This window comes from Hyperolius riggenbachi, unplaced genomic scaffold (genome assembly GCF_040937935.1).
Source record: "Hyperolius riggenbachi isolate aHypRig1 unplaced genomic scaffold, aHypRig1.pri scaffold_155, whole genome shotgun sequence".
Taxonomy (NCBI): Eukaryota; Metazoa; Chordata; class Amphibia; order Anura; family Hyperoliidae; genus Hyperolius; species Hyperolius riggenbachi.
In genome coordinates, this window is record NW_027152368.1 from 98,000 (window position 1) to 123,788 (window position 25,789).

General features: G+C 47.2%; 1 protein-coding gene across 1 annotated transcript in view; it reads left to right on the forward strand.

Annotated features, from left to right (window-relative positions):
• CCDC93 (coiled-coil domain containing 93) overlaps positions 1-25,789 on the forward strand; it is a gene marked incomplete at its 5' end in the record, with an annotated part of 100,430 nt that overhangs the window by 30,494 nt on the left and 44,147 nt on the right. Inside the window, 4 exons of the mRNA XM_068264795.1 lie at positions 2,127-2,216; positions 3,390-3,440; positions 3,524-3,610; positions 3,776-3,892. Of these exons, the coding sequence (XP_068120896.1) occupies positions 2,127-2,216; positions 3,390-3,440; positions 3,524-3,610; positions 3,776-3,892 (345 nt within the window). The remainder of the gene's footprint in view (positions 1-2,126; positions 2,217-3,389; positions 3,441-3,523; positions 3,611-3,775; positions 3,893-25,789) is intronic.

Sequence of the window (25,789 nt, forward strand, 5' to 3'; positions counted from 1 at the left end):
ATAACGGTTTGTTAACGCACTCCTGGAGTGTCAGCCTTTCCTGTTGGATTGTTATAGGTATCTTAGAGTAATTCTGGGGACTGCACTAGGCAGCTTCTCTAGTGCAGTTAGCCTGCTTATCTGTTTTGTCTATGTTGCCTCTCTGCTGTGATTGTCCTGTCGCCAACGGTGGTCGATAGGAAATTGTCCTGTCTGTGGGTGCTAACCAGAGCAGCGATTGCTGCTGGTAGCCCCTTCTGTTTCATCTGTCTACTTGGATCGCACCAGCCTCTAGCGGTAGCGGCTGTGGATCGTTCTGATCTGCTTTCTTTGAGTATAGCTGGAGCAGCGGTTGCTACTGGCTATCTCATCTGCCTGTCTTGCTTGGATCGCAATAGCCCCTAGCGGTAGCGGCTGTGGATCCTTCTGATCTGTGATCCTGTCCCTGAACTTGGATCGCACTCGCTCTGGCAGAAAGAGCAGTGGATTCTGCTAAGCTCTGTTGCTTTACTTGGATCGCACTCGCTCTGGCGGAAAGAGCAGTGGATCCTGCTAAGCTCTGTTGCTTTACTTGGATCGCACTCGCTCTGGCGGAAAGAGCAGTGGATCCTGCTAAGCTCTGTTGCTTTACTTGAATCGCACTCGCTCTGGCGGAAAGAGCAGTGGAACTTTCCTATTCCGTTTCCCGTCCGTCTGTCTGTCTTGTCTGATACGTACGCTTGCTGGAGGCTCGGTGAGGTAACCGTTAAGCAAGCGCTCGCGTTCTCTGTTTCGTGTTTTTGTGGCGGGGGTTAGTTAGGCGTGCTTGTCTCTGTTGTGCTTAATGTGTGGAGATCGCGCTGTAAACGCGTTCGCTGTTGCGAATGAGTGCGGTGTTCGCGTTTAGCTAGCATTTGTTATTTTCCTTATCTTCTCATTGTATGATTTGCTGTGCCTTTGCTACTCTCATGCTCTGTCTTGCTTAAAGGGACACTTAAGTCAAACAAAAAAAATGAGTTTTACTCACCTAGGGCTTCCAATAGCCCACTGCAGCTGTCCGGTGCCCTCGCTGTCTCCCTCCGATCCTCCTAGCCCCGCCGGCAGCCACTTCCTGTTTCGGTGACAGGAGCTGACATGCTGGGGACGCGAGTTATTCTTTGCGTTCCCAGACACATTAGCACCCTCTATGCTGCTATATGGTATATGATCTATGCTATAGCAGCATAGATGGCGCTATTGTGGCCAGGAACGCGAAGAATCACTCGCGTCCCCAGCCTGTCAGCTCCTGTCACCGAAACAGGAAGTGGCTGCCGGCGGGGCCAGGAGGATCGGAGGGAGACGGCTGCAGGGGGCTATTGGAAGCCCCAGGTGAGTAAAACTCATTTTTTTTTGTTTGACTTAAGTGTCCCTTTAAGCCTTGTGTCACCTCTGGCAATCGCCTCTCTCGCGATTGCGTTCCTACTTCATATCTGCTGTTGTGTATGCACCGTCGCAGGGTGGCGACTAGTTTGGTGGACACACATACCCTCTTGTCGCTTTGATCTCTCTCTTTCAGGGCTATCTTGCCCTGCGTTTCTTCCCTTCGTACAATTCCTGTCTGGCGTCTGTGGCAGGGCAGAGGAGCTGTTCCTCTGCACTCCACAGCTCCCCCTGCCGACAGGAATTTCCCTCTGCAGGTGCGTTGCACCTTTTGCTGGGTTCTCTCAAATTATACGCTTGTGGAGGATTTCCGCAGTGTCAGCGCACATCCTGTGCGCTGACCACGGAGAGAATTCCACAATCGTTACAGGATATAGAGGAGCTATGCTGATTTCGTATTAAACAATACCAGTTGCCTGGCTGCCCTGCTCATCTCTTTGACTGCAGTAGTGTCTGATCACGCACCACAAACAAGCATGCAGCTAATCCAGTCGGACTTCAGTCAGAGCACCTGATCTGCTGCATGCTTGTTCAGGGGCTGTGGCTAGAAGTATTCGAGGTGGAGGATCAGCAGGATAGCCAGGCAACTAGTATTGTTTAATAGGAGACACATATGGCAGCCTCCATATCTCTCTCCCTTCAGGTGTGGAACAGGAGATGAATAACGATGTCCTCAGAGATGGAGGAATAGTGTGACTGTGAGGTCAGAGCTGTGGATTGCTCAGAGATTGTCTCCATCTATCCTGCAGCCCGAAGATCGAAAGGTCTCTGCCCCATCCGGATTGGCTGGAAAAGGAGAGTCCAGAGGGGAGGAGGAGGAGCTTCAAGCACAGGAAGAGGTGAGTGAGCGGGGCAAGGTCACAACTGTCACACAGTGACGGGTACAGTACAGGATATCAGTGTTCCCCGAGTCTGCTGCTGATAGGGTTGTAGATTCAGCAGTCCCACCTCCCCCACTTTACTGCCACATGACAGGGTATCAGTTAGTACGCCCCGAGTCTGCTGCTGATGGGGGTGTGGATTCAGCAGTCCCACCTCCCCCCACTTTACTGCCACATGACAGGGTATCAGTGTTCCCCGAGTCTGCTGCTGATGGGGGTGTAGATTCAGCAGTCCCACCTCCCCCACTTTACTGCCACATGACAGGGTATCAGTGTTCCCCGAGTCTGCTGCTGATGGGGGTGTAGATTCAGCAGTCCCACCTCCCCCCACTTTACTGCCACATGACAGGGTATCAGTTAGTACGCCCCGAGTCTGCTGCTTATGGGGGTGTACATTCAGCGGTCAGTCCGACTACCCCCCCCCCCCCTGCCTTTACGGACACACTTGTCGCACAGTGACAGGTACAGTACAGGGTATCAGTATTCCCCGAGTCTGCTGCTAATGGGGGTCTAGATTCGGCAGTCCCCCCCTCCCCCCACACATGACAGGGTATCAGTTATTACACCCCAAGTCTGCTGATGGGGGTGTACATTCAGCAGTCAATCCACCCCTCCCTCTCCAGCCCCCCCCCCTTCCTTTACGGACACAATTGTCACACAGTGACAGGTACAGTACAGGGTATCAGTATTCCCCGAGTCTGCTGCTGATGGCGGTGTGGATTTGGCAGTCCCCCCTCCCCCCACTTTACTGCCACATGACAGGGTATCAGTTAGTACACCCCGAGTCTGCTGCTGATGGGGGTGTACATTCAGCGGTCAGTCCGACTACCCCCCCTGCCTTTACGGACACAATTGTCGCACAGTGACAGGTACAGTACAGGGTATCAGTGTTCCCTGAGTCTCCTGCTGATGGGGGTGTAGATTTGGCAGTCGTCCCCGCTTTACTGCCACATGACAGGGTATCAGTTAGTACGCCCCGAGTCTGCTGCTGATGGGGGTGTAGATTTAGGGGTCCGCCCCTCCTTCCTTAACGGACACATTTTTACTTTAAGGATTGTCACACAGTGACGGGTGGGGCAGCCATGTTTGGAATCCTTCACTTCCTGTTTCCATTTGTTTTTTTTTCCCCAGCTGCGAATTAAGGCCTTAATGACGGGAATGGCGGCGATGGACCTGGACCAGGTGGGTGGAGTTTTCTCTCCTATCCCTCTGTCTGTATCCTAAAGTGAACCTGTCTAATCTTTATCTTTCCGGGGTCATTCTAGGGGCGCCTGACAGCAAGCACAGTTGGTCAGATTGTTGGTTTACAATCCGATGAAATAAAGCAGATGGTGACGGAGTATGCGGAGAAGGTGAGACATGTACTGACTGATTATTAGCGGATTTGTGCCGGTCATCTGCACTGCAATCCACAGAAGATCAACGATTCTCTTTACTGGGATCTCCCCACACAAGTGTCTGGTCTACATCTCACGTTGTCAGATTGTGTCTAACGATATCTATTCCCTCCATTCCAGCAATCCGAGCTCAGCGCTGAGGAGCGGCCAGAACACCTGGGAGCTGCTCAACAACACCGCAGGAAGGTCGCAGCTTTCAACAAGCAGAACGCACAGAGGAGTAAGATCCTGGAGCAGGTAATGGTCTGAGAGTGGCAGGAAATGGTCTGAGAGGTCAGGGATGGAGCAAGAGTCACAGCTGAGGAGGAGAATACAGAAACTGGGGCCTTGGGTGGGTGGAGCATTACTAGCTGTAGGTCAGGGATGGAGCAAGGGTCACAGCTGAGGAGGAGAATACAGAAACTGGGGCCTTGGGTGGAGCATTACTAGCTGTAGGAAATAAGATCCAGGAGCAGGAAATGGCCTGAAAGGCCGGGGATGGAGCAAGGGTTAAAGCTGAGGAGGAGAATGCAGAAACTGGGGCCATGGGTGGGAGGAGCATTACTAGCTGTAGGTTGGGGATGGAGCAAGGGCCAAAGCTGAGGAAGAGAATGCAGAAACTGGGGCCATGGGTGGGTGGAGCATTACTAGCTGTAGGTTGGGGATGGAGCAAGGGTCACAGCTGAGGAGGAGAATGCAGAAACTGGGGCCATGGGTGGGTGGATAAAGCTCTCAGTAATGGAGGAACATTCATGGGTCCATGAGATCCTTCTGTGATGGATAAAGCTCTCAGTGATGGGGGGACATTCATGGGTCCATGAGATCCTTCTGTGGATAAAGCTCTCAGTGATGGAGGAACATTCATGTGTCCATGAGATCCTTATGTGGTGGATAAAGCTCTCAGTGATGGAGGAACATTCATGAGTCTATGAGATCCTTATGTGGTGGATAAAGCTCTCAGTAATGGAGGAACATTCATGGGTCCATGAGATCATTATGTGGTGGATAAAGCTCTCAGTGATGGGGGAACATTCATGGGTCCATGAGATCATTATGTGGTGGATAAAACTCTCAGTAATGGAGGAACATTCATGGGTCCATGAGACCCTTATGTGGTGGATAAAGCTCTCAGTGGTGGAGGAACATTCATGGGTCCATGAGATCCTTCTGTGGTGGATAAAGCTCTCAGTGATGGGGGAACATTCATGGGTCCATGAGATCCTTATGTGGTGGATAAAGCTCTCAGTGATGGGGGAACATTCATGAGTCCATGAGATCCTTATGTGGCGGATAGAGCTCTCAGTGATGGAGGAACATTCACAAGTCCATGAGATCCTTATGTGGTGGATAAAGCTCTCAGTGATGGAGGAACATTCACGGGTCCATGAGATCATTATGTGGTGGATAAAGCTCTCAGTGATCAGAGAACATTCATGGGTCCATGAGATCATTATGTGGTGGATAAAACTCTCAGTAATGGAGGAACATTCATTGGTCCATGAGACCCTTATGTGCTGGATAAAGCTCTCAGTAATGGAGGAACATTCATGGGTCCATGAGACTCTTATGTGGTGGATAAAGCTCTCAGTGGTGGAGGAACATTCATGGGTCCATGAGATCCTTATGTGGTGGATAAAGCTCTCAGTGATGGAGGAACATTCACGGGTCCATGAGATCATTATGTGGGGGATAAAGCTCTCAGTGATGGGGGAACATTCATGGGTCCATGAGATCATTATGTGGTGGATAAAGCTCTCAGTGATGGGGGAACATTCATAGGTCCATGAGATCATTATGTGGTGGATAAAGCTCTCAGTAATGGAGGAACATTCATGGATCCATGAGACACTTATGTGGTGGATAAAGCTCTCAGTGGTGGAGGAACATTCATGGGTCCATGAGATCCTTCTGTGGTGGATAGAGCTCTCAGTGATGGGGGAACATTCATGGGTCCATGAGATCCTTATGTGGTGGATAAAGCTCTCAGTGATGGGGGAACATTCATGAGTCCATGAGATCCTTATGTGGTGGATAGAGCTCTCAGTGATGGAGGAACATTCACAAGTCCATGAGATCCTTATGTGGTGGATAAAGCTCTCAGTGATGGAGGAACATTCACGGGTCCATGAGATCATTATGTGGTGGATAAAGCTCTCAGTGATCAGGGAACATTCATGGGTCCATGAGATCATTATGTGGTGGATAAAACTCTCAGTAATGGAGGAACATTCATTGGTCCATGAGACCCTTATGTGGTGGATAAAGCTCTCAGTAATGGAGGAACATTCATGGGTCCATGAGACCCTTATGTGGTGGATAAAGCTCTCAGTGGTGGAGGAACATTCATGGGTCCATGAGATCCTTATGTGGTGGAATAAAGCTCTCAGTGATGGAGGAACATTCACGGGTCCATGAGATCATTATGTGGGGGATAAAGCTCTCAGTGATGGGGGAACATTCATGGGTCCATGAGATCATTATGTGGTGGATAAAGCTCTCAGTGATGGGGGAACATTCATAGGTCCATGAGATCATTATGTGGTGGATAAAGCTCTCAGTAATGGAGGAACATTAATGGATCCATGAGACACTTATGTGGTGGATAAAGCTCTCAGTGGTGGAGGAACATTCATGGGTCCATGAGATCCTTCTGTGGTGGATAGAGCTCTCAGTAATGGAGGAACATTCATGGGTCCATGAGATCCTTCTGTGGTGGATAAAGCTCTCAGTGATGGGGGAACATTCATGAGTCCATGAGATCCTTGTGGTGGATAGAGCTCTCAGTGATGGAGGAACCTTCACAAGTCCATGAGATCCTTATGTGGTGGATAAAGCTCTCAGTGATGGAGGGACATTCATGAGTCCATGAGATCCTTATGTGGTGGATAAAGCTCTCAGTGGTGGAGGAACATTCATGGGTCCATGAGATCATTCTGTGGATAAAGCTCTCAGTGATGGGGGAACATTCATGGGTCCATGAGATCCTTATGTGGTGGATAAAGCTCTCAGTGATGGAGGAACATTCACGGGTCCATGAGATCATTATGTGGGGGATAAAGCTCTCAGTGATGGGGGAACATTCATGGGTCCATGAGATCATTCTGTGGATAAAGCTCTCAGTGATGGGGGAACATTCATGTGTCCATGAGATCCTTATGTGGTGGATAAAGCTCTCAGTGATGGAGGAACATTCATGGGTCCATGAGACCCTTATGTGGTGGATAAAGCTCTCAGTGGTGGAGGAACATTCATGGGTCCATGAGATCCTTCTGTGGTGGATAAAGCTCTCAGTGATGGGGGAACATTCATGGGTCCATGAGATCCTTCTGTGGTGGATAAAGCTCTCAGTGATGGGGGAACATTCATGAGTCCATGAGATCCTTATGTGGTGGATAGAGCTCTCAGTGATGGAGGAACATTCACAAGTCCATGAGATCCTTATGTGGTGGATAAAGCGCTCAGTGATGGAGGAACATTCACGGGTCCATGAGATCATTATGTGGTGGATAAAGCTCTCAGTGATCAGGGAACATTCATGGGTCCATGAGATCATTATGTGGTGGATAAAACTCTCAGTAATGGAGGAACATTCATTGGTCCATGAGACCCTTATGTGGTGGATGAAGCTCTCAGTAATGGAGGAACATTCACGGGTCCATGAGATCATTATGTGGGGGATAAAGCTCTCAGTGATGGGGGAACATTCATGGGTCCATGAGATCATTATGTGGTGGATAAAGCTCTCAGTGATGGGGGAACATTCATAGGTCCATGAGATCATTATGTGGTGGATAAAGCTCTCAGTAATGGAGGAACATTCATGGATCCATGAGACACTTATGTGGTGGATAAAGCTCTCAGTGGTGGAGGAAGATTCATGGGTCCATGAGATCCTTCTGTGGTGGATAGAGCTCTCAGTAATGGAGGAACATTCATGGGTCCATGAGATCCTTCTGTGGTGGATAAAGCTCTCAGTGATGGGGGAACATTCGTGAGTCCATGAGATCCTTATGTGGTGGATAGAGCTCTCAGTGATGGAGGAACATTCACAAGTCCATGAGATCCTTATGTGGTGGATAAAGCTCTCAGTGATGGAGGGACATTCATGAGTCCATGAGATCCTTATGTGGTGGATAAAGCTCTCAGTGATGGGGGAACATTCACGGGTCCATGAGATCATTATGTGGGGGATAAAGCTCTCAGTAATGTAGGAACATTCACAAGTCCATGAGATCCTTATGTGGTGGATAAAGCTCTCAGTGGTGGAGGAACATTCATGGGTCCATGAGATCCTTCTGTGGTGGATAAAGCTCTCAGTGATGGGGGAACATTCATGGGTCCATGAGATCCTTATGTGGTGGATAAAGCTCTCAGTGATGGGGGAACATTCATGAGTCCATGAGATCCTTATGTGGTGGATAAAGCTCCCAGTGATGGAGGAACATTCACGGGTCCATGAGATCATTATGTGGGGGATAAAGCTCTCAGTGATGGGGGAACATTCATGGGTCCATGAGATCCTTCTGTGGTGGATAAAGCTCTCAGTGATGGAGGAACATTCATGTGTCCATGAGATCCTTATGTGCTGGATAAAGCTCTCAGTGATGGAGGAACATTCACAAGTCCATGAGATCCTTCTGTGGTGGATAAAGCTCTCAGTGATGGAGGAACATTCATGGGTCCATGAGATCCTTCTGTGGTGGATAAAGCTCTCAGTGATGGAGGAATATTCATGTGTCCATGAGATCCTTATGTGGTGGATAAAGCTCTCAGTGATGGAGAGTCGGCAGTGGAGGAAAAGCTCCAATGCAGATGACTTCGCCCACTATAAAAACACGCTGCTCCAGCTCAGGGACGCTCTCTCACTTGCAAAGCAGTCATACTTCTCTACACTTATTTCTTCACAATCCCATAACCCTAAACAACTTTTTAACACCTTCAACTCTCTTCTCCCCCCCCCCCCGCCTCCCCCTACAACCACAAGCTTGTCTGCAAAAGACTTTGCATCATATTTTGTGAACAAATTTGAAACGCTACAGAACAGCTTTCAAAAGCAACCCTCTTCACCGGTCCAATCACCTCTTCCTTTTTCCTCTCTGCCCGGCAGCTCCCCTACTATTAACTATCCCTCTCCACATAACCACTCACCCACTCAAACCCCCTCCCTGTTAACAATCTTCTCTGCCTTAACTGAACAGCGTCTTTCTTCACTAATCTCTAAAGCTAATCTTACTACATGCGCCTCAGACCCTATTCCCTCTCATCTTATCCCCCAGCTCTCCTTCCCCCTCATTCCTGCTTTAACAACACTGTTTAACCTTTCCATCTCAACTGGCATTTTCCCTTCTTTATTTAAACAAGCTATCATAACACCACTAATCAAAAAACCCTCTTTAGACTATACTGCCCTTTCTAATTACCGCCCAGTCTCTCTCCCTCCCTTTGCCTCCAAACTGCTGGAACGCCACATTTACTCAGAGTTGTCTAACTTTCTCTCTGCTAATTCCCTGATGGACCCCTTCCAGTCTGGCTTCCGCCCTCAACACTCTACGGAAACCGTTCTCACTAAGGTTGCCAATGACCTCCTAGTTGCTAAAGCCAAAGGCAGATTTTCGGTACTAATACTCCTAGATCTGTCCTCTGCCTTCGACACTGTTGATCATACCCTACTTCTCCAGACCCTCCCTCTCAACACTGGGAATCAAGGGCCTAGCACACTCCTGGCTCAACTCTTACCTGTCTGGACGTTCTTTCATGGTCTCCTATGCCAATACCAACTCCTCTCCACGCCCACTGTCTGTAGGAGTACCACAAGGGTCCGTCCTTGGACCCCTCCTCTTTTCTATTTACACCCATGGCCTGGGACAGATAATAAGCTCTTTTGGGTTTCAATACCACCTCTATGCTGATGACACCCAAATTTATTGTTCTGCCCCAGACCTCTCCACACTACTATCAAAAATCCCCGAATGTCTATCCGCTGTATCTACATTTATGTCATCCCGCTTCCTTAAACTCAATTTGAGCAAAACGGAAATTGTGATATTTCCACCTTCGCTCTCTGTTCCACCTCCCATTGTCACAATCAATGTAGAGAACACCCCAATAGTATCAACCCCCAAAGCTGGTTGCCTAGGGGTAACTCTGGACTCTGAGCTCTTCTTTAAACCACATATTAACACTTTAACTACCTCCTGCTACTTCCATCTCAAAAACATTTCCAGAATCCGTCCCTTCCTTTCACAAGAAGCAACTAAAATGCTTGTGCATGCCCTAATCATCTCCCGTCTTGACTACTGTAACACTCTACTCTGTGGTCTACCAAAAAGCAGACTGGCACCTCTCCAATCCCTACTAAACTCTGCAGCCCGTTTCATCCACCTCTCTTCTAGATCCTCTGATGCAGCCCCTCTCTACCAATCCCTCCATTGGCTACCAGTTGCCCAAAGGATCCAGTTTAAACTTCTCACACTTGCATACAAAGCTCTACACAAGCTGTCGCCTCCATACATTTCCTCTTTAATCTCCAGATACCTCCCCGCCCGGACCCTCCGTTCCTCACAGGAGTCCCTTTTGTCCTCCAGCCTAGTCACCTCCTCTCACTCTCGCATCCAAGACTTCTCACGGTCTGTCCCTTTCCTTTGGAACACTCTCCCTCAGCCGGTTCGTCATGCCACGAGTCTGGAAACCTTCAAACGTACTCTGAAAACACATCTGTTCAGAAAAGCCTATAATTTGCTATAGGCAGCACTGAAGGCACACTGGCTCACCCACTAATCCTTGTGTTTCCTTCCCTTTTGTTTCCTCCCCACTACCCTCTAGATTGTAAGCTCGCAAGGGCGGGGACCTCCTCCTAGTGTTTCCTCCCCACTACCCTCTAGATTGTAAGCCCACAAGGGCGGGGACCTCCTCCGTGTTTCCTCCCCACTACCCTCTAGATTGTAAGCCCGCAAGGGCAGGGACCTCCTCCTAGTGTTTCTCATACTGCTGTAATTGTAACATATGCAAATGTACCAACTACATATCAACTATGTATGTATCTGTATTCATTCTATTCAATGTCATGACTGTACAGTGTCTTGTATTTCTTATGTATATTTGTTCCCCATTATTTGTTTGTACTATGTACAGCGCGACGGAAGATGTTGGCGCTATATAAATAAAAAAAAAAAAAAAACTAATAATAATAATAATGGAGGGACATTCATGAGTCCATGAGATCCTTCTGTGGTGGATAAAGCTCTCAATGATGGAGGAACATTCATGAGTCCATGAGATCCTTCTGTGGTGGATAAAGCTCTCAGTGGTGGAGGAACATTCATGGGTCCATGAGATCCTTATGTGGTGGATAAAGCTCTCAGTGATGGAGGAACATTCATGGGTCCATGAGATCCTTATGTGGTGGATAAAGCTCTCAGTAATGCTGAATACACACGTTGAGATTTCCTGTTCGATTCCCGGGATCGAACGGATCGAATCGATTATTTCCAACATGCTCGATTCGGATTTCGATCGTTTCTGCCGTCGATTTGCATGTTAAGTATGCCAAATCGACGGCAGAAACGATCGAAATCCGAATCGAGCATGTTGGAAATAATCGATTCGATCCGTTCGATCCCGGGAATCGAACGGGAAATCTCAACGTGTGTATTCAGCATAATGGAGGGACATTCATGGGTCCATGAGATCCTTCTGTGGTGGATAAAGCTCTTAGTAATGGAGGGACATTCATGGGTCCATGAGATCCTTATGTGGTGGATAAAGCTCTCAGTGATGGAGGAACATTCATGAGTCCATGAGATCCTTATGTGGTGGATAGAGCTCTCAGTAATGGAGGAACATTCATGGGTCCATGAGACCCTTATGTGGTGGATAAAGCTCTTAGTAATGGAGGGACATTCATGGGTCCATGAGACCCTTATGTGGTGGATAAAGCTCTCAGTGATGGAGGAACATTCATGAGTCCATGAGATCCTTATGTGGTGGATAAAGCTCTCAGTAATGGAGGGACATTCATGAGTCCATGAGATCCTTATGTGGTGGATAAAGCTCTCAGTGATGGAGGAACGTTCATGTGTCCATGAGATCCTTATGCGGTGGATAAAGCTCTCAGTGATGGAGGAACATTCATGTGTCCATGAGATCCTTATGTGGTGGATAAAGCTCTCAGTGATGGAGGAACGTTCATGTGTCCATGAGATCCTTATGCGGTGGATAAAGCTCTCAGTGATGGAGGAACATTCATGGGTCCATGAGATCCTTATGTGGTGGATAAAGCTCTCAGTGATGGGGGAACATTCATGGGTCCATGAGATCCTTATGCGGTGGATAAAGCTCTCAGTGGTGGAGGGACATTCATGTGTCCATGAGATCCTTATGTGGTGGATAAAGCTCTCAGTGGTGGAGGGACATTCATGGGTCCATGAGATCCTTATGTGGTGGATAAAGCTCTCAGTAATGGAGGGACATTCATGTGTCCATGAGATCCTTATGTGGTGGATAAAGCTCTCAGTGATGGAGGAACGTTCATGTGTCCATGAGATCCTTATGCGGTGGATAAAGCTCTCAGTGATGGAGGAACATTCATGTGTCCATGAGATCCTTATGTGGTGGATAAAGCTCTCAGTGATGGAGGAACATTCATGGGTCCATGAGATCCTTCTGTGATGGATAAAGCTCTCAGTGATGGAGTAACATTCATGGGTCCATGAGATCCTTATGTGGTGGATAAAGCTCTCAGTGATGGAGGAACATTCATGGGTCCATGAGATCCTTATGCGGTGGATAAAGCTCTCAGTGATGGAGGGACATTCATGGGTCCATGAGATCCTTCTGTGATGGATAAAGCTCTCAGTGATGGAGGAACATTCATGGGTCCATGAGATCATTATGTGGTGGATAAAGCTCTCAGTGATGGGGGAACATTCATGGGTCCATGAGATCCTTATGTGGTGGATAAAGCTCTCAGTGATGGAGGAACATTCATGGGTCCATGAGATCTTTATGTGGTGGATAAAGCTCTCAGTGATGGAGGGAACATTCATGGGTCCATGAGATCCTTCTGTGGATAAACAAAACGACAGTAGGATAAGCGCTCAGAACAAAAGTCTCTGTTGTAGACTACACAAAAGTTCAGTGTTAACTGACATCAGTACATGGACATAATCCCTTCCCCCAATTTGGAGAGACTCACCGGACTTTGCGGCCTGAATGGGCCCGACAACGCCTCAGGGGTATTGGCCACCCCTCAGCCTCTCTGGCAACCTCCGGGGTCCTGCACTCCTTACTTCCAGCTTCCTTGGCCAATTGGAAAAAATGCCACCTCCATAAAGAAAAAGAAGCCGCTCATAGCGTAAAAGTGCTAAAGGGAATGATCCCACTTTTATTAAAAAGTTTAAAAACAACAGGCACAGCCTGAACGGGTAACTCTGGCGGCTACGCAGGAGAGGGGGCAGCAGCAGCTAATCCCAAAGACTTGGTAAGCCCGGCGTACCCACCACTTAACCTGCGGACCCCGCTATGTGTATCAAACTCGGCGCGTAAGACCAGTCACTGCGTCCAGTGACGTCAAACGTTGCGCCGCTCCGTAACTCCGCCCTACGCGTTTCGTTGCTAGGCAACTCCTCAGGGGCTACGGAGCAAGGGAGCGGCGTGCATTTAAAGGCGGAAGTGCGCGCGCAAACAACTGCTGCTTAGCCCACTCCGCGTAATCATCACAAAGTGCAGTAATTACATATTCATACATCTCATAAACTACACTTATATTGCACACAAATTAGATCACGAGTAAAAGTATAAAAAGATAAATTTACATGATAAGCTCTAATGAATTAAGCCAATGATGCTTAATACCTGTAATACAACTAAAAGCCACACAGTGGATTAGAACTAATTGGGTTTGAGTGACAACTAGCCATTTGAATGGTATATGCAATACTGTCATGTTCATTAGCCCAATTTTGCCAGTTTCCAGCAATGTTATGTTAGCAGTGCCACTGTGTGGCTTTTAGTTGTATTACAGGTATTAAGCATCATTGGCTTAATTCATTAGAGCTTATCATGTAAATTTATCTTTTTATACTTTTACTCGTGATCTAATTTGTGTGCAATATAAGTGTAGTTTATGAGATGTATGAATATGTAATTACTGCACTTTGTGATGATTACGCGGAGTGGGCTAAGCAGCAGTTGTTTGCGCGCGCACTTCCGCCTTTAAATGCACGCCGCTCCCTTGCTCCGTAGCCCCTGAGGAGTTGCCTAGCAACGAAACGCGTAGGGCGGAGTTACGGAGCGGCGCAACGTTTGACGTCACTGGACGCAGTGACTGGTCTTACGCGCCGAGTTTGATACACATAGCGGGGTCCGCAGGTTAAGTGGTGGGTACGCCGGGCTTACCAAGTCTTTGGGATTAGCTGCTGCTGCCCCCTCTCCTGCGTAGCCGCCAGAGTTACCCATTCAGGCTGTGCCTGTTGTTTTTAAACGTTTTAATAAAAGTGGGATCATTCCCTTTAGCACTTTTACGCTATGAGCGGCTTCTTTTTCTTTATGGAGGTGGCATTTTTTCCAATTGGCCAAGGAAGCTGGAAGTAAGGAGTGCAGGACCCCGGAGGTTGCCAGAGAGGCTGAGGGGTGGCCAATACCCCTGAGGCGTTGTCGGGCCCATTCAGGCCGCAAAGTCCGGTGAGTCTCTCCAAATTGGGGGAAGGGATTATGTCCATGTACTGATGTCAGTTAACACTGAACTTTTGTGTAGTCTACAACAGAGACTTTTGTTCTGAGCGCTTATCCTACTGTCGTTTTGTATTCCAATAAGCTATTTCACTAATAGCCAGGCAGCGCTCCACCGTTTACAGACTGGTGTTTACAAAATTCTCATGAACGTTTTATCCACCCAATTTTCTATTTTTCCACTCCTTGTGAGCGCTTATGTATAGTTTTTGTTTTTGTCTTCTGTGGATAAAGCTCTCAGTGATGGAGGGACATTCATGGGTCCATGAGATCCTTCTGTGGTGTATAAAGCTCTCAGTGATGTAGGAACATTCATGAGTCCATGAGACCCTTCTGTGGATAAAGCTCTCAGTGATGGAGGGACATTCATGGGTCCATGAGATCCTTCTGTGGTGTATAAAGCTCTCAGTGATGTAGGAACATTCATGAGTCCATGAGATCCTTATGTGGTGGATAAAGCTCTCAGTAATGGAGGGACATTCATGGGTCCATGAGATCCTTATGTGGTGGATAAAGCTCTTAGTAATGGAGGAACATTCATGGGTCCATGAGACCCTTATGTGGTGGATAAAGCTCTCAGTGATGGAGGAACATTCATGGGTCCATGAGATCCTTATGCGGTGGATAAAGCTCTCAGTGAAGGAGGAACATTCATGGGTCCATGAGATCCTTATGTGGTGGATAAAGCTCTCAGTAATGGAGGGACATTCATGGGTCCATGAGACCCTTATGTGGTGGATAAAGCTCTCAGTGATGGGGGAACATTCATGGGTCCATGAGATCCTTATGTGGTGGATAAAGCTCTCAGTAATGGAGGGACATTCATGGGTCCATGAGACCCTTATGTGGTGTATAAAGCTCTCAGTGATGGAGGAACATTCATGAGTCCATGAGATCCTTATGTGGTGGATAAAGCTCTCAGTAATGGAGGGACATTCATGGGTCCATGAGATCCTTATGTGGTGGATAAAGCTCTTAGTAATGGAGGGACATTCATGGGTCCATGAGATCCTTATGTGGTGGATAAAGCTCTCAGTAATGGAGGGACATTCATGGGTCCATGAGACCCTTATGTGGTGGATAAAGCTCTCAGTGATGGAGGGACATTCATGGGTCCATGAGATCCTTATGTGGTGGATAAAGCTCTCAGTAATGGAGGAACATTCATGTGTCCATGAGATCCTTCTGTGATGGATAAAGCTCTCAGTGATGGAGGAACATTCATGGGTCCATGAGATCCTTATGTGGTGGATAAAGCTCTCAGTAATGGAGTAACATTCATGGGTCCATGAGATCATTATGTGATGGATAAAGCTCTCAGTAATGGAGGAACATTCATGGGTCTATGAGATCCTTATGTGGTGGATAAAGCTCTCAGTGATGGGGGAACATTCATGGGTCCACGAGATCCTTATGTGGTGGATAAAGCTCTCAGTAATGGAGGAACATTCATGGGTCCATGAGATCATTATGTGATGGATAAAGCTCTCAGTAATGGAGTAACATTCATGGGTCCATGACATCATTATGTGATGGATAAAGCTCTCAGTAATGGAGGAACATTCATGGGTCCATGAGATCCTTATGTGGTGGATAAAGCTCTCAGTGATGGGGGAACATTCATGGGTCCATGAGATCCTTATGTGGTGGATAAAGCTCTGAGTGGTGGAGGGACATTCATGGGTCCATGAGATCCTTCTGTAGTGGATAAAGCTCTCAGTGATGGAGGGACATTCATGAGTCCATGAGATCCTTATGTGGTGGATAAAGCTCTCAGTGATGGAGGAACATTCATGGGTCCATGAGATCCTTATGTGGTGGATAAAGCTCTCAGTAATGGAGGAACATTCATGGGTCCATGAGATCCTTATGTGGTGGATAAAGCTCTCAGTGATGGAGGAACATTCATGGGTCCATGAGATCATTATGTGGTGGATAAAGCTCTCAGTAATGGAGGAACATTCATGGGTCCATAAGATCCTTCTGTGGTGGATAAAGCTCTCAGTGATGGGGGAACATTCATGGGTCCATGAGATCCTTCTGTGGTGGATAAAGCTCTCAGTGATGGAGGGACATTCATGAGTCCATGAGATCCTTATGTGGTGGATAAAGCTCTCAGTGATGGAGGAACATTCATGGGTCCATGAGATCCTTATGTGGTGGATAAAGCTCTCAGTGATGGAGGAACATTCATGGGTCCATGAGATCCTTATGTGGTGGATAAAGCTCTCAGTGATGGAGGAACATTCATGGGTCCATGAGATCCTTATGTGGTGGATAAAGCTCTCAGTGATGGATGAACATTCATGGGTCCATGAGATCCTTATGTGGTGGATAAAGCTCTCAGTAATGGAGGAACATTCATGGGTCCATGAGATCCTTATGTGGTAGATAAAGCTCTCAGTGATGGGGGAACATTCATGGGTCCATGAGATCCTTCTGTGGATAAAGCTCTCAGTGATGGAGGAACATTCATGGGTCCATGAGATCCTTCTGTGATGGATAAAGCTCTCAGTGATGGAGGGACATTCATGGGTCCATGAGATCCTTATGTGGTGGATAAAGCTCTCAGTGATGGAGGGAACATTCATGGGTCCATGAGATCCTTTTGTGGATAAAGCTCTCAGTGATGGAGGGACATTCATGAGTCCATGAGACCCTTATGCGGTGGATAAAGCTCTCAGTGATGGAGGAACATTCATGGGTCCATGAGATCATTATGTGGTGGATAAAGCTCTCAGTGATGGGGGAACATTCATGGGTCCATGAGATCCTTATGTGGTGGATAAAGCTCTCAGTAATGGAGGAACATTCATGGGTCAATGAGATCCTTATGTGGTGGATAAAGCTCTCAGTGATGGAGGAACATTCATGGGTCCATGAGATCCTTATGTGGTGGATAAAGCTCTCAGTGATGGAGGAACATTCATGGGTCCATGAGATTCTTCTGTGGTGGATAAAGCTCTCAGTGATGGGGGAACATTCATGTGTCCATGAGATCCTTATGTGGTGGATAAAGCTCTCAGTGATGGAGGAACATTCATGAGTCCATGAGACCCTTATGTGGTGGATAAAACTCTCAGTAATGGAGGGACATTCATGGGTCCATGAGATCCTTATGTGGTGGATAAAACTCTCAGTGATGGGGGAACATTCATGGGTCCATGAGATCCTTCTGTGGTGGATAAAGCTCTCAGTGATGGAGGGACATTCATGAGTCCATGAGATCCTTATGTGGTGGATAAAGCTCTCAGTGATGGAGGAACATTCATGGGTCCATGAGATCCTTATGTGGTGGATAAAGCTCTCAGTGATGGAGGAACATTCATGGGTCCATGAGATCCTTATGTGGTGGATAAAGCTCTCAGTGATGGAGGAACATTCATGGGTCCATGAGATCCTTATGTGGTGGATAAAGCTCTCAGTGATGGATGAACATTCATGGGTCCATGAGATCCTTATGTGGTGGATAAAGCTCTCAGTAATGGAGGAACATTCATGGGTCCATGAGATCCTTATGTGGTAGATAAAGCTCTCAGTGATGGGGGAACATTCATGGGTCCATGAGATCCTTCTGTGGATAAAGCTCTCAGTGATGGAGGAACATTCATGGGTCCATGAGATCCTTCTGTGATGGATAAAGCTCTCAGTGATGGAGGGACATTCATGGGTCCATGAGATCCTTATGTGGTGGATAAAGCTCTCAGTGATGGAGGGAACATTCATGGGTCCATGAGATCCTTTTGTGGATAAAGCTCTCAGTGATGGAGGGACATTCATGAGTCCATGAGACCCTTATGCGGTGGATAAAGCTCTCAGTGATGGAGGAACATTCATGGGTCCATGAGATCATTATGTGGTGGATAAAGCTCTCAGTGATGGGGGAACATTCATGGGTCCATGAGATCCTTATGTGGTGGATAAAGCTCTCAGTAATGGAGGAACATTCATGGGTCAATGAGATCCTTATGTGGTGGATAAAGCTCTCAGTGATGGAGGAACATTCATGGGTCCATGAGATCCTTATGTGGTGGATAAAGCTCTCAGTGATGGAGGAACATTCATGGGTCCATGAGATCCTTCTGTGGTGGATAAAGCTCTCAGTGATGGGGGAACATTCATGTGTCCATGAGATCCTTATGTGGTGGATAAAGCTCTCAGTGATGGAGGAACATTCATGAGTCCATGAGACCCTTATGTGGTGGATAAAACTCTCAGTAATGGAGGAACATTCATGGGTCCATGAGACCCTTATGTGGTGGATAAAGCTCTCAGTGGTGGAGGAACATTCATGGGTCCATGAGATCCTTCTGTGGTGGATAAAGCTCTCAGTGATGGGGGAACATTCATGGGTCCATGAGATCCTTATTTGGTGGATAAAGCTCTCAGTGATGGAGGAACATTCACAAGTCCATGAGATCCTTATGTGGTGGATAAAGCTCTCAGTGATGGAGGAACATTCATGGGTCCATGAGATCATTATGTGGTGGATAAAGCTCTCAGTAATGGAGGAACATTCATGGGTCCATGAGATCCTTCTGTGGTGGATAAAGCTCTCAGTGATGGAGGAACATTCACAAGTCCATGAGATCCTTATGTGGTGGATAAAGCTCTCAGTGATGGAGGAACATTCACGGGTCCATGAGATCATTATTTGGGGGATAAAGCTCTCAGTGATGGGGGAACATTCACGGGTCCATGAGACCCTTATGTGGTGGATAAAGCTCTCAGAGATGGAGGAACATTCACAGGTCCATGAGATCCTTATGTGGTGGATAAAGCTCTCAGTGGTGGAGGAACATTCATGGGTCCATGAGATCCTTCTGTGGTGGATAAAGCTCTCAGTGATGGGGGAACATTCATGGGTCCATGAGATCCTTTTGTGGATAAAGCTCTCCGTGATGGAGGGACATTCATGAGTCCATGAGATCCTTATGTGGTGGATAAAGCTCTCGGTGATGGAGGGACATTCATGAGTCCATGTGATCCTTATGTGGTGGATAAAGCTCTCAGTGATGGAGGAACATTCACGGGTCCATGAGATCCTTATGTGGTGGATTAAGCTCTCAGTGATGGGGGAACATTCTTGGGTCCAGGAGATCCTTATGTGGTGGATAAAGCTCCCAGTGGTGGAGGAACATTCATGAGTCCATGAGATCCGTATGTGGTGGATAAAGCTCTCAGTGATGGAGGAACATTCATGGGTCCATGAGATCCTTATGTGGTGGATAAAGCTCTCAGTGATGGAGGAACATTCATGGGTCCATGAGATCTTTATGTGGTGGATAAAGATCTCAGTGATGGAGGGACATTCACGGGTCCATGAGATCCTTATGTGGTGGATAAAGCTCTCAGTAATGGAGGAACATTCATGTGTCCATGAGATCCTTCTGTGATGGATAAAGCTCTAAGTGATGGAGGAACATTCATGGGTCCATGAGATCCTTATGTGGTGGATAAAGCTCTCAGTAATGGAGGAACATTCATGTGTCCATGAGATCCTTATGTGGTGGATAAAGCTCTCAGTGATGGAGGAACATTCATGGGCCCATGAGATCCTTATGTGGTGGATAAAGCTCTCAGTGGTGGAGGAACATGCATGAGTCCATGAGATCCTTATGTGGTGGATAAAGCTCTGTGATGGAGGAACATTCTTGTGTCCATGAGATCCTTCTGTGGATAAAGCTCTCAGTGATGGAGGAACATTCATGGGTCCATGAGATCCTTATGTGGTGAATAAAGCTCTCAGTGATGGGGGAACATTCTTGTGTCCATGAGATCCTTCTGTGGATAAAGCTCTCAGTGATGGAGGAACATTCTTGTGTCCATGAGATCCTTCTGTGGATAAAGCTCTCAGTGATGGAGGAACATTCATGGGTCCAGAGGCTCCTTAGATCCGAAGATCAAAAAATATTAGTAAAGGTCCAAGAGATGTATAGATGGAGCAATAATACTCCCTGTAGTGCGGGAATATTGGGGGGGGGGGGGGGGGGGCTATGGGTCTTTCTGCTCTTTAGTTGGAATATGCATCTCCCAGTGATGGAGGACAGTAAGAGATGGTGATGCACTCCATAACTGGTAAAGGTTGCCATGATGGTGGACCACTAAAGGGGGGTTAAATGACTGCTTAAAGGGAATGTCCAAGCAAAATAAAAAAATGAGTTTCACTTACCTGGGGCTTCTACCAGCCCCATGCAGCCATCCTGTGCCCTCGATGTCACTCACTGCTGCTCCGGTCCCCCGCCGCCAGCTAAATCTGCTTCTTCCAGCCCCATGCAGCCATAATGTGCCCTCATAGTCACTCACTGCTGCTCCAGTCCCCCTCCGCCAGCTAAATCTGCTTCTACCAGCCCCATGCAGCCATAATGTGCTCTCGTAGTCACTCACTGCTGCTCCAGTCCCCCGCTGGCAGCTTGCCGACCTCGGAGGTCGGCGGGACGCATTGCGTACATTTTTACACATTCCCGCTAGTGCAGGAAAATCAACACATACATTTTTACGCATTACTGGTTCAATGCGTAACAATTTACGCATTGAACCAGTAACGCGTAAAAATTTATGTGTATAACTATTAAAAACAGATCAAATTGAGAAAATGAGGTGGCTTACCTCAGTAATAAGATCTTTGTGTAAACAAAGAAATTTTATTAGCACAAGCAACGCGTTTCGCGGGTCTGGCATAGGGAGCCTTTTTAGGTGATATGTGTCATTCTTGGTGGTGGAGTAACTTGACCAGGGGTTCGTGAACTCTTAGGCCACATACACACATCAGACTAGAGTCTTTTGAAAATGAAAGATCACAGACCAATGTTACTCCCTTCCATGTAGTATGAGAGCCACACCTACACAGTCTATTCTATGGAGCTGCACTCCCCATCAGACAGAAATCTTACCCCCTTCCATGTAGTATCAGAGCCACACCTACACAGTCTATTCTATGGAGCTGCACTCCCCATCAGACAGAAATCTTACCCCCTTCCATGTAGTGTGAGAGCCATACTCTACACAGTCTATTCTATGGAGCTGCACTCCCCATCAGACAGAAATCTTACCCCCTTCCATGTAGTATGAGAGCCATACTCTACACAGTCTATTCTATGGAGCTGCACTCCCCATCAGACAGAAATCTTACCCCCTTCCATGTAGTATGAGAGCCATACCTACACAGTCTATTCTATGGAGCTGCACTCCCCATCAGACAGAAATCTTACCCCCTTCCATGTAGTATGAGAGCCACACCTACACAGTCTATTCTATGGAGCTGCACTCCCCATCAGACAGAGATCTTACCCCCTTCCATGTAGTATGAGAGCCACACCTACACAGTCTATTCTATGGAGCTGCACTCCCCATCAGACAGAAATCTTACCCCCTTCCATGTAGTATGAGAGCCACACCTACACAGTCTATTCTATGGAGCTGCACTCCCCATCAGACAGAAATCTTACCCCCTTCCATGTAGTATGAGAGCCACACCTACACAGTCTATTCTATGGAGCTGCACTCCCCGTCAGACAGAAATCTTATCCCCTTCCATGTAGTATGAGAGCCACACCTACACAGTCTATTCTATGGAGCTGCACTCTCCATCACACAGAAATCTTACCCCCTTCCATGTAGTATGAGAGCCACACCTACACAGTCTATTCTATGGAGCTGCACTCCCCATCAGACAGAAATCTTACCACCCTCCATGTAGTATGAGAGCCACACCTACACAGTCTATTCTATGGAGCTGCACTCCCCATCAGACAGAGATCTTACCCCCTTCCATGTAGTATGAGAGCCACACCTACACAGTCTATTCTATGGAGCTGCACTCCCCATCAGGCAGAGATCTTACCCCCTTCCATGTAGTATGAGAGCCACACCTACACAGTCTATTCTATGGAGCTGAACTCCCCATCAGACAGAAATCTTACCTCCTTCCATGTAGTATGAGAGCCATACCTACACAGTCTATTCTATGGAGCTGAACTCCCCATCAGACAGAAATCTTACCCCCTTCCATGTAGTATGAGAGCCATACCTACACAGTCTATTCTATGGAGCTGCACTCCCCATCAGACAGAAATCTTACCCCCTTCCATGTAGTATGAGAGCCACACCTACACAGTCTATTCTATGGAGCTGCACTCCCCATCAGACAGAAATCTTACCCCCTTCCATGTAGTATGAGAGCCATACCTACACAGTCTATTCTATGGAGCTGAGCTCCCCATCAGACAGAAATCTTACCCCCTTCCATGTAGTATGAGAGCCATACCTACACAGTCTATTCTATGGAGCTGCACTCCCCATCAGACAGAAATCTTACCCCCTTCCATGTAGTATGAGAGCCATACCTACACAGTCTATTCTATGGAGCTGCACTCCCCATCAGACAGAAATCTTACCCCCTTCCATGTAGTATGAGAGCCATACCTACACAGTCTATTCTATGGAGCTGCACTCCCCATCAGACAGAAATCTTACCCCCTTCCATGTAGTATGAGAGCCACACCTACACAGTCTATTCTATGGAGCTGCACTCCCCATCAGACAGAAATCTTACCACCCTCCATGTAGTATGAGAGCCACACCTACACAGTCTATTCTATGGAGCTGAACTCCCCATCAGATAACAAGCTTACCCCCTTCCATGTAGTATGAGAGCCACACCTACACAGTCTATTCTATGGAGCTGAGCTCCCCATCAGACAGAAATCTTACCCCCTTCCATGTAGTATGAGAGCCACACCTACACAGTCTATTCTATGGAGCTGCACTCCCCATCAGACAGAAATCTTACCCCCTTCCATGTAGTATGAGAGCCATACCTACACAGTCTATTCTATGGAGCTGCACTCCCCATCAGACAGAAATCTTACCCCCTTCCATGTAGTATGAGAGCCATACCTACACAGTCTATTCTATGGAGCTGCACTCCCCATCAGACAGAAATCTTACCCCCTTCCATGTAGTATGAGAGCCACACCTACACAGTCTATTCTATGGAGCTGCACTCCCCATCAGACAGAAATCTTACCACCCTCCATGTAGTATGAGAGCCACACCTACACAGTCTATTCTATGGAGCTGAACTCCCCATCAGATAACAAGCTTACCCCCTTCCATGTAGTATGAGAGCCACACCTACACAGTCTATTCTATGGAGCTGAGCTCCCCATCAGACAGAAATCTTACCCCCTTCCATGTAGTATGAGAGCCACACCTACACAGTCTATTCTATGGAGCTGCACTCCCCATCAGATAGAAATCTTTGCAAGATGCTGCACACAAAGATGCTGTACACATTCAACAGATCAGTATCTGCAAAAGATCTGTTCCTGCAAAAGGTCCGTTCCTGCAAATTGCATTCATAGTCTATGACATCTGCAGATCCTCATACACACCTTGTTTAACTGACATTCATCTGCAGATCAGACAATTATCTGCAGATCTGAAGATCCATCCCGGTGGATCTGATCTGCAGATGAATGTCTGTTAAACAAGGTGTGTATGAGGATCTGCAGATCTCATAGACTATGAATGCATTTTGCAGGAACGGATCTTTTGCAGGAACAGATCTTTTGCAGATACTGATCTTTTGCATGTGTGCAGCATCTTGCAAAGATTTCTGTCTGATGGGGAGTGCAGCTCCATAGAATAGACTGTGTAGGTATGGCTCTCATACTACATGGAAGGGGGTAAGATTTCTGTCTGATGGGGAGTGCAGCTCCATAGAATAGACTGTGTAGGTGTGGCTCTCATACTACATGGAAGGGGGTAAGATTTCTGTCTGATGGGGAGTGCAGCTCCATAGAATAGACTGTGTAGGTGTGGCTCTCATACTACATGGAAGGGGGTACGATTTCTGTCTGATGGGGAGTTCAGCTCCATAGAATAGACTGTGTAGGTATGGCTCTCATACTACATGGAAGGGGGTAAGATTTCTGTCTGATGGGGAGTTCAGCTCCATAGAATAGACTGTGTAGGTGTGGCTCTCATACTACATGGAAGGGGGTAAGATTTCTGTCTGATGGGGAGTTCAGCTCCATAGAATAGACTGTGTAGGTGTGGCTCTCATACTACATGGTAGGGGGTAAGATTTCTGTCTGATGGGGAGTGCAGCTCCATAGAATAGACTGTGTAGGTGTGGCTCTCATACTACATGGAAGGGGGTAAGATTTCTGTCTGATGTGGAGTGCAGCTCCATAGAATAGACTGTGTAGGTATGGCTCTCATACTACATGGAAGGGGGTAAGATTTCTGTCTGATGGGGAGTGCAGCTCCATAGAATAGACTGTGTAGGTATGGCTCTCATACTACATGGAAGGGGGTAAGATTTCTGTCTGATGGAGAGTGCAGCTCCATAGAATAGACTGTGTAGAGTATGGCTCTCATACTACATGGAAGGGGGTAAGATTTCTGTCTGATGGGGAGTGCAGCTCCATAGAATAGACTGTGTAGGTGTGGCTCTCATACTACATGGAAGGGGGTAAGATTTCTGTCTGATGGAGAGTGCAGCTCCATAGAATAGACTGTGTAGAGTATGGCTCTCATACTACATGGAAGGGGGTAAGATTTCTGTCTGATGGGGAGTGCAGCTCCATAGAATAGACTGTGTAGGTATGGCTCTCATACTACATGGAAGGGGGTAAGATTTCTGTCTGATGGGGAGTGCAGCTTCATAGAATAGACTGTGTAGGTGTGGCTCTCATACTACATGGAAGGGGGTAAGATTTATGTCTGATGGGGAGTTCAGCTCCATAGAATAGACTGTGTAGAGTATGGCTCTCATACTACATGGAAGGGGGTAAGATCTCTATCTGATGGGGAGTTCAGCTCCATAGAATAGACTGTGTAGGTATGGCTCTCATACTACATGGAAGGGGGTAAGATTTCTGTCTGATGGGGAGTTCAGCTCCATAGAATAGACTGTGTAGGTGTGGCTCTCATACTACATGGAAGGGGGTAAGATTTCTGTCTGATGGGGAGTTCAGCTCCATAGAATAGACTGTGTAGGTGTGGCTCTCATACTACATGGTAGGGGGTAAGATTTCTGTCTGATGGGGAGTGCAGCTCCATAGAATAGACTGTGTAGGTGTGGCTCTCATACTACATGGAAGGGGGTAAGATTTCTGTCTGATGGGGAGTGCAGCTCCATAGAATAGACTGTGTAGGTGTGGCTCTCATACTACATGGAAGGGGGTAAGATTTCTGTCTGATGGGGAGTTCAGCTCCATAGAATAGACTGTGTAGGTGTGGCTCTCATACTGCATGGAAGGGGGTAAGATTTCTGTCTGATGGGGAGTGCAGCTCCATAGAATAGACTGTGTAGGTGTGGCTCTCATACTACATGGAAGGGGGTAAGATCTCTGTCTGATGGGGAGTGCAGCTCCATAGAATAGACTGTGTAGGTATGGCTCTCATACTACATGGAAG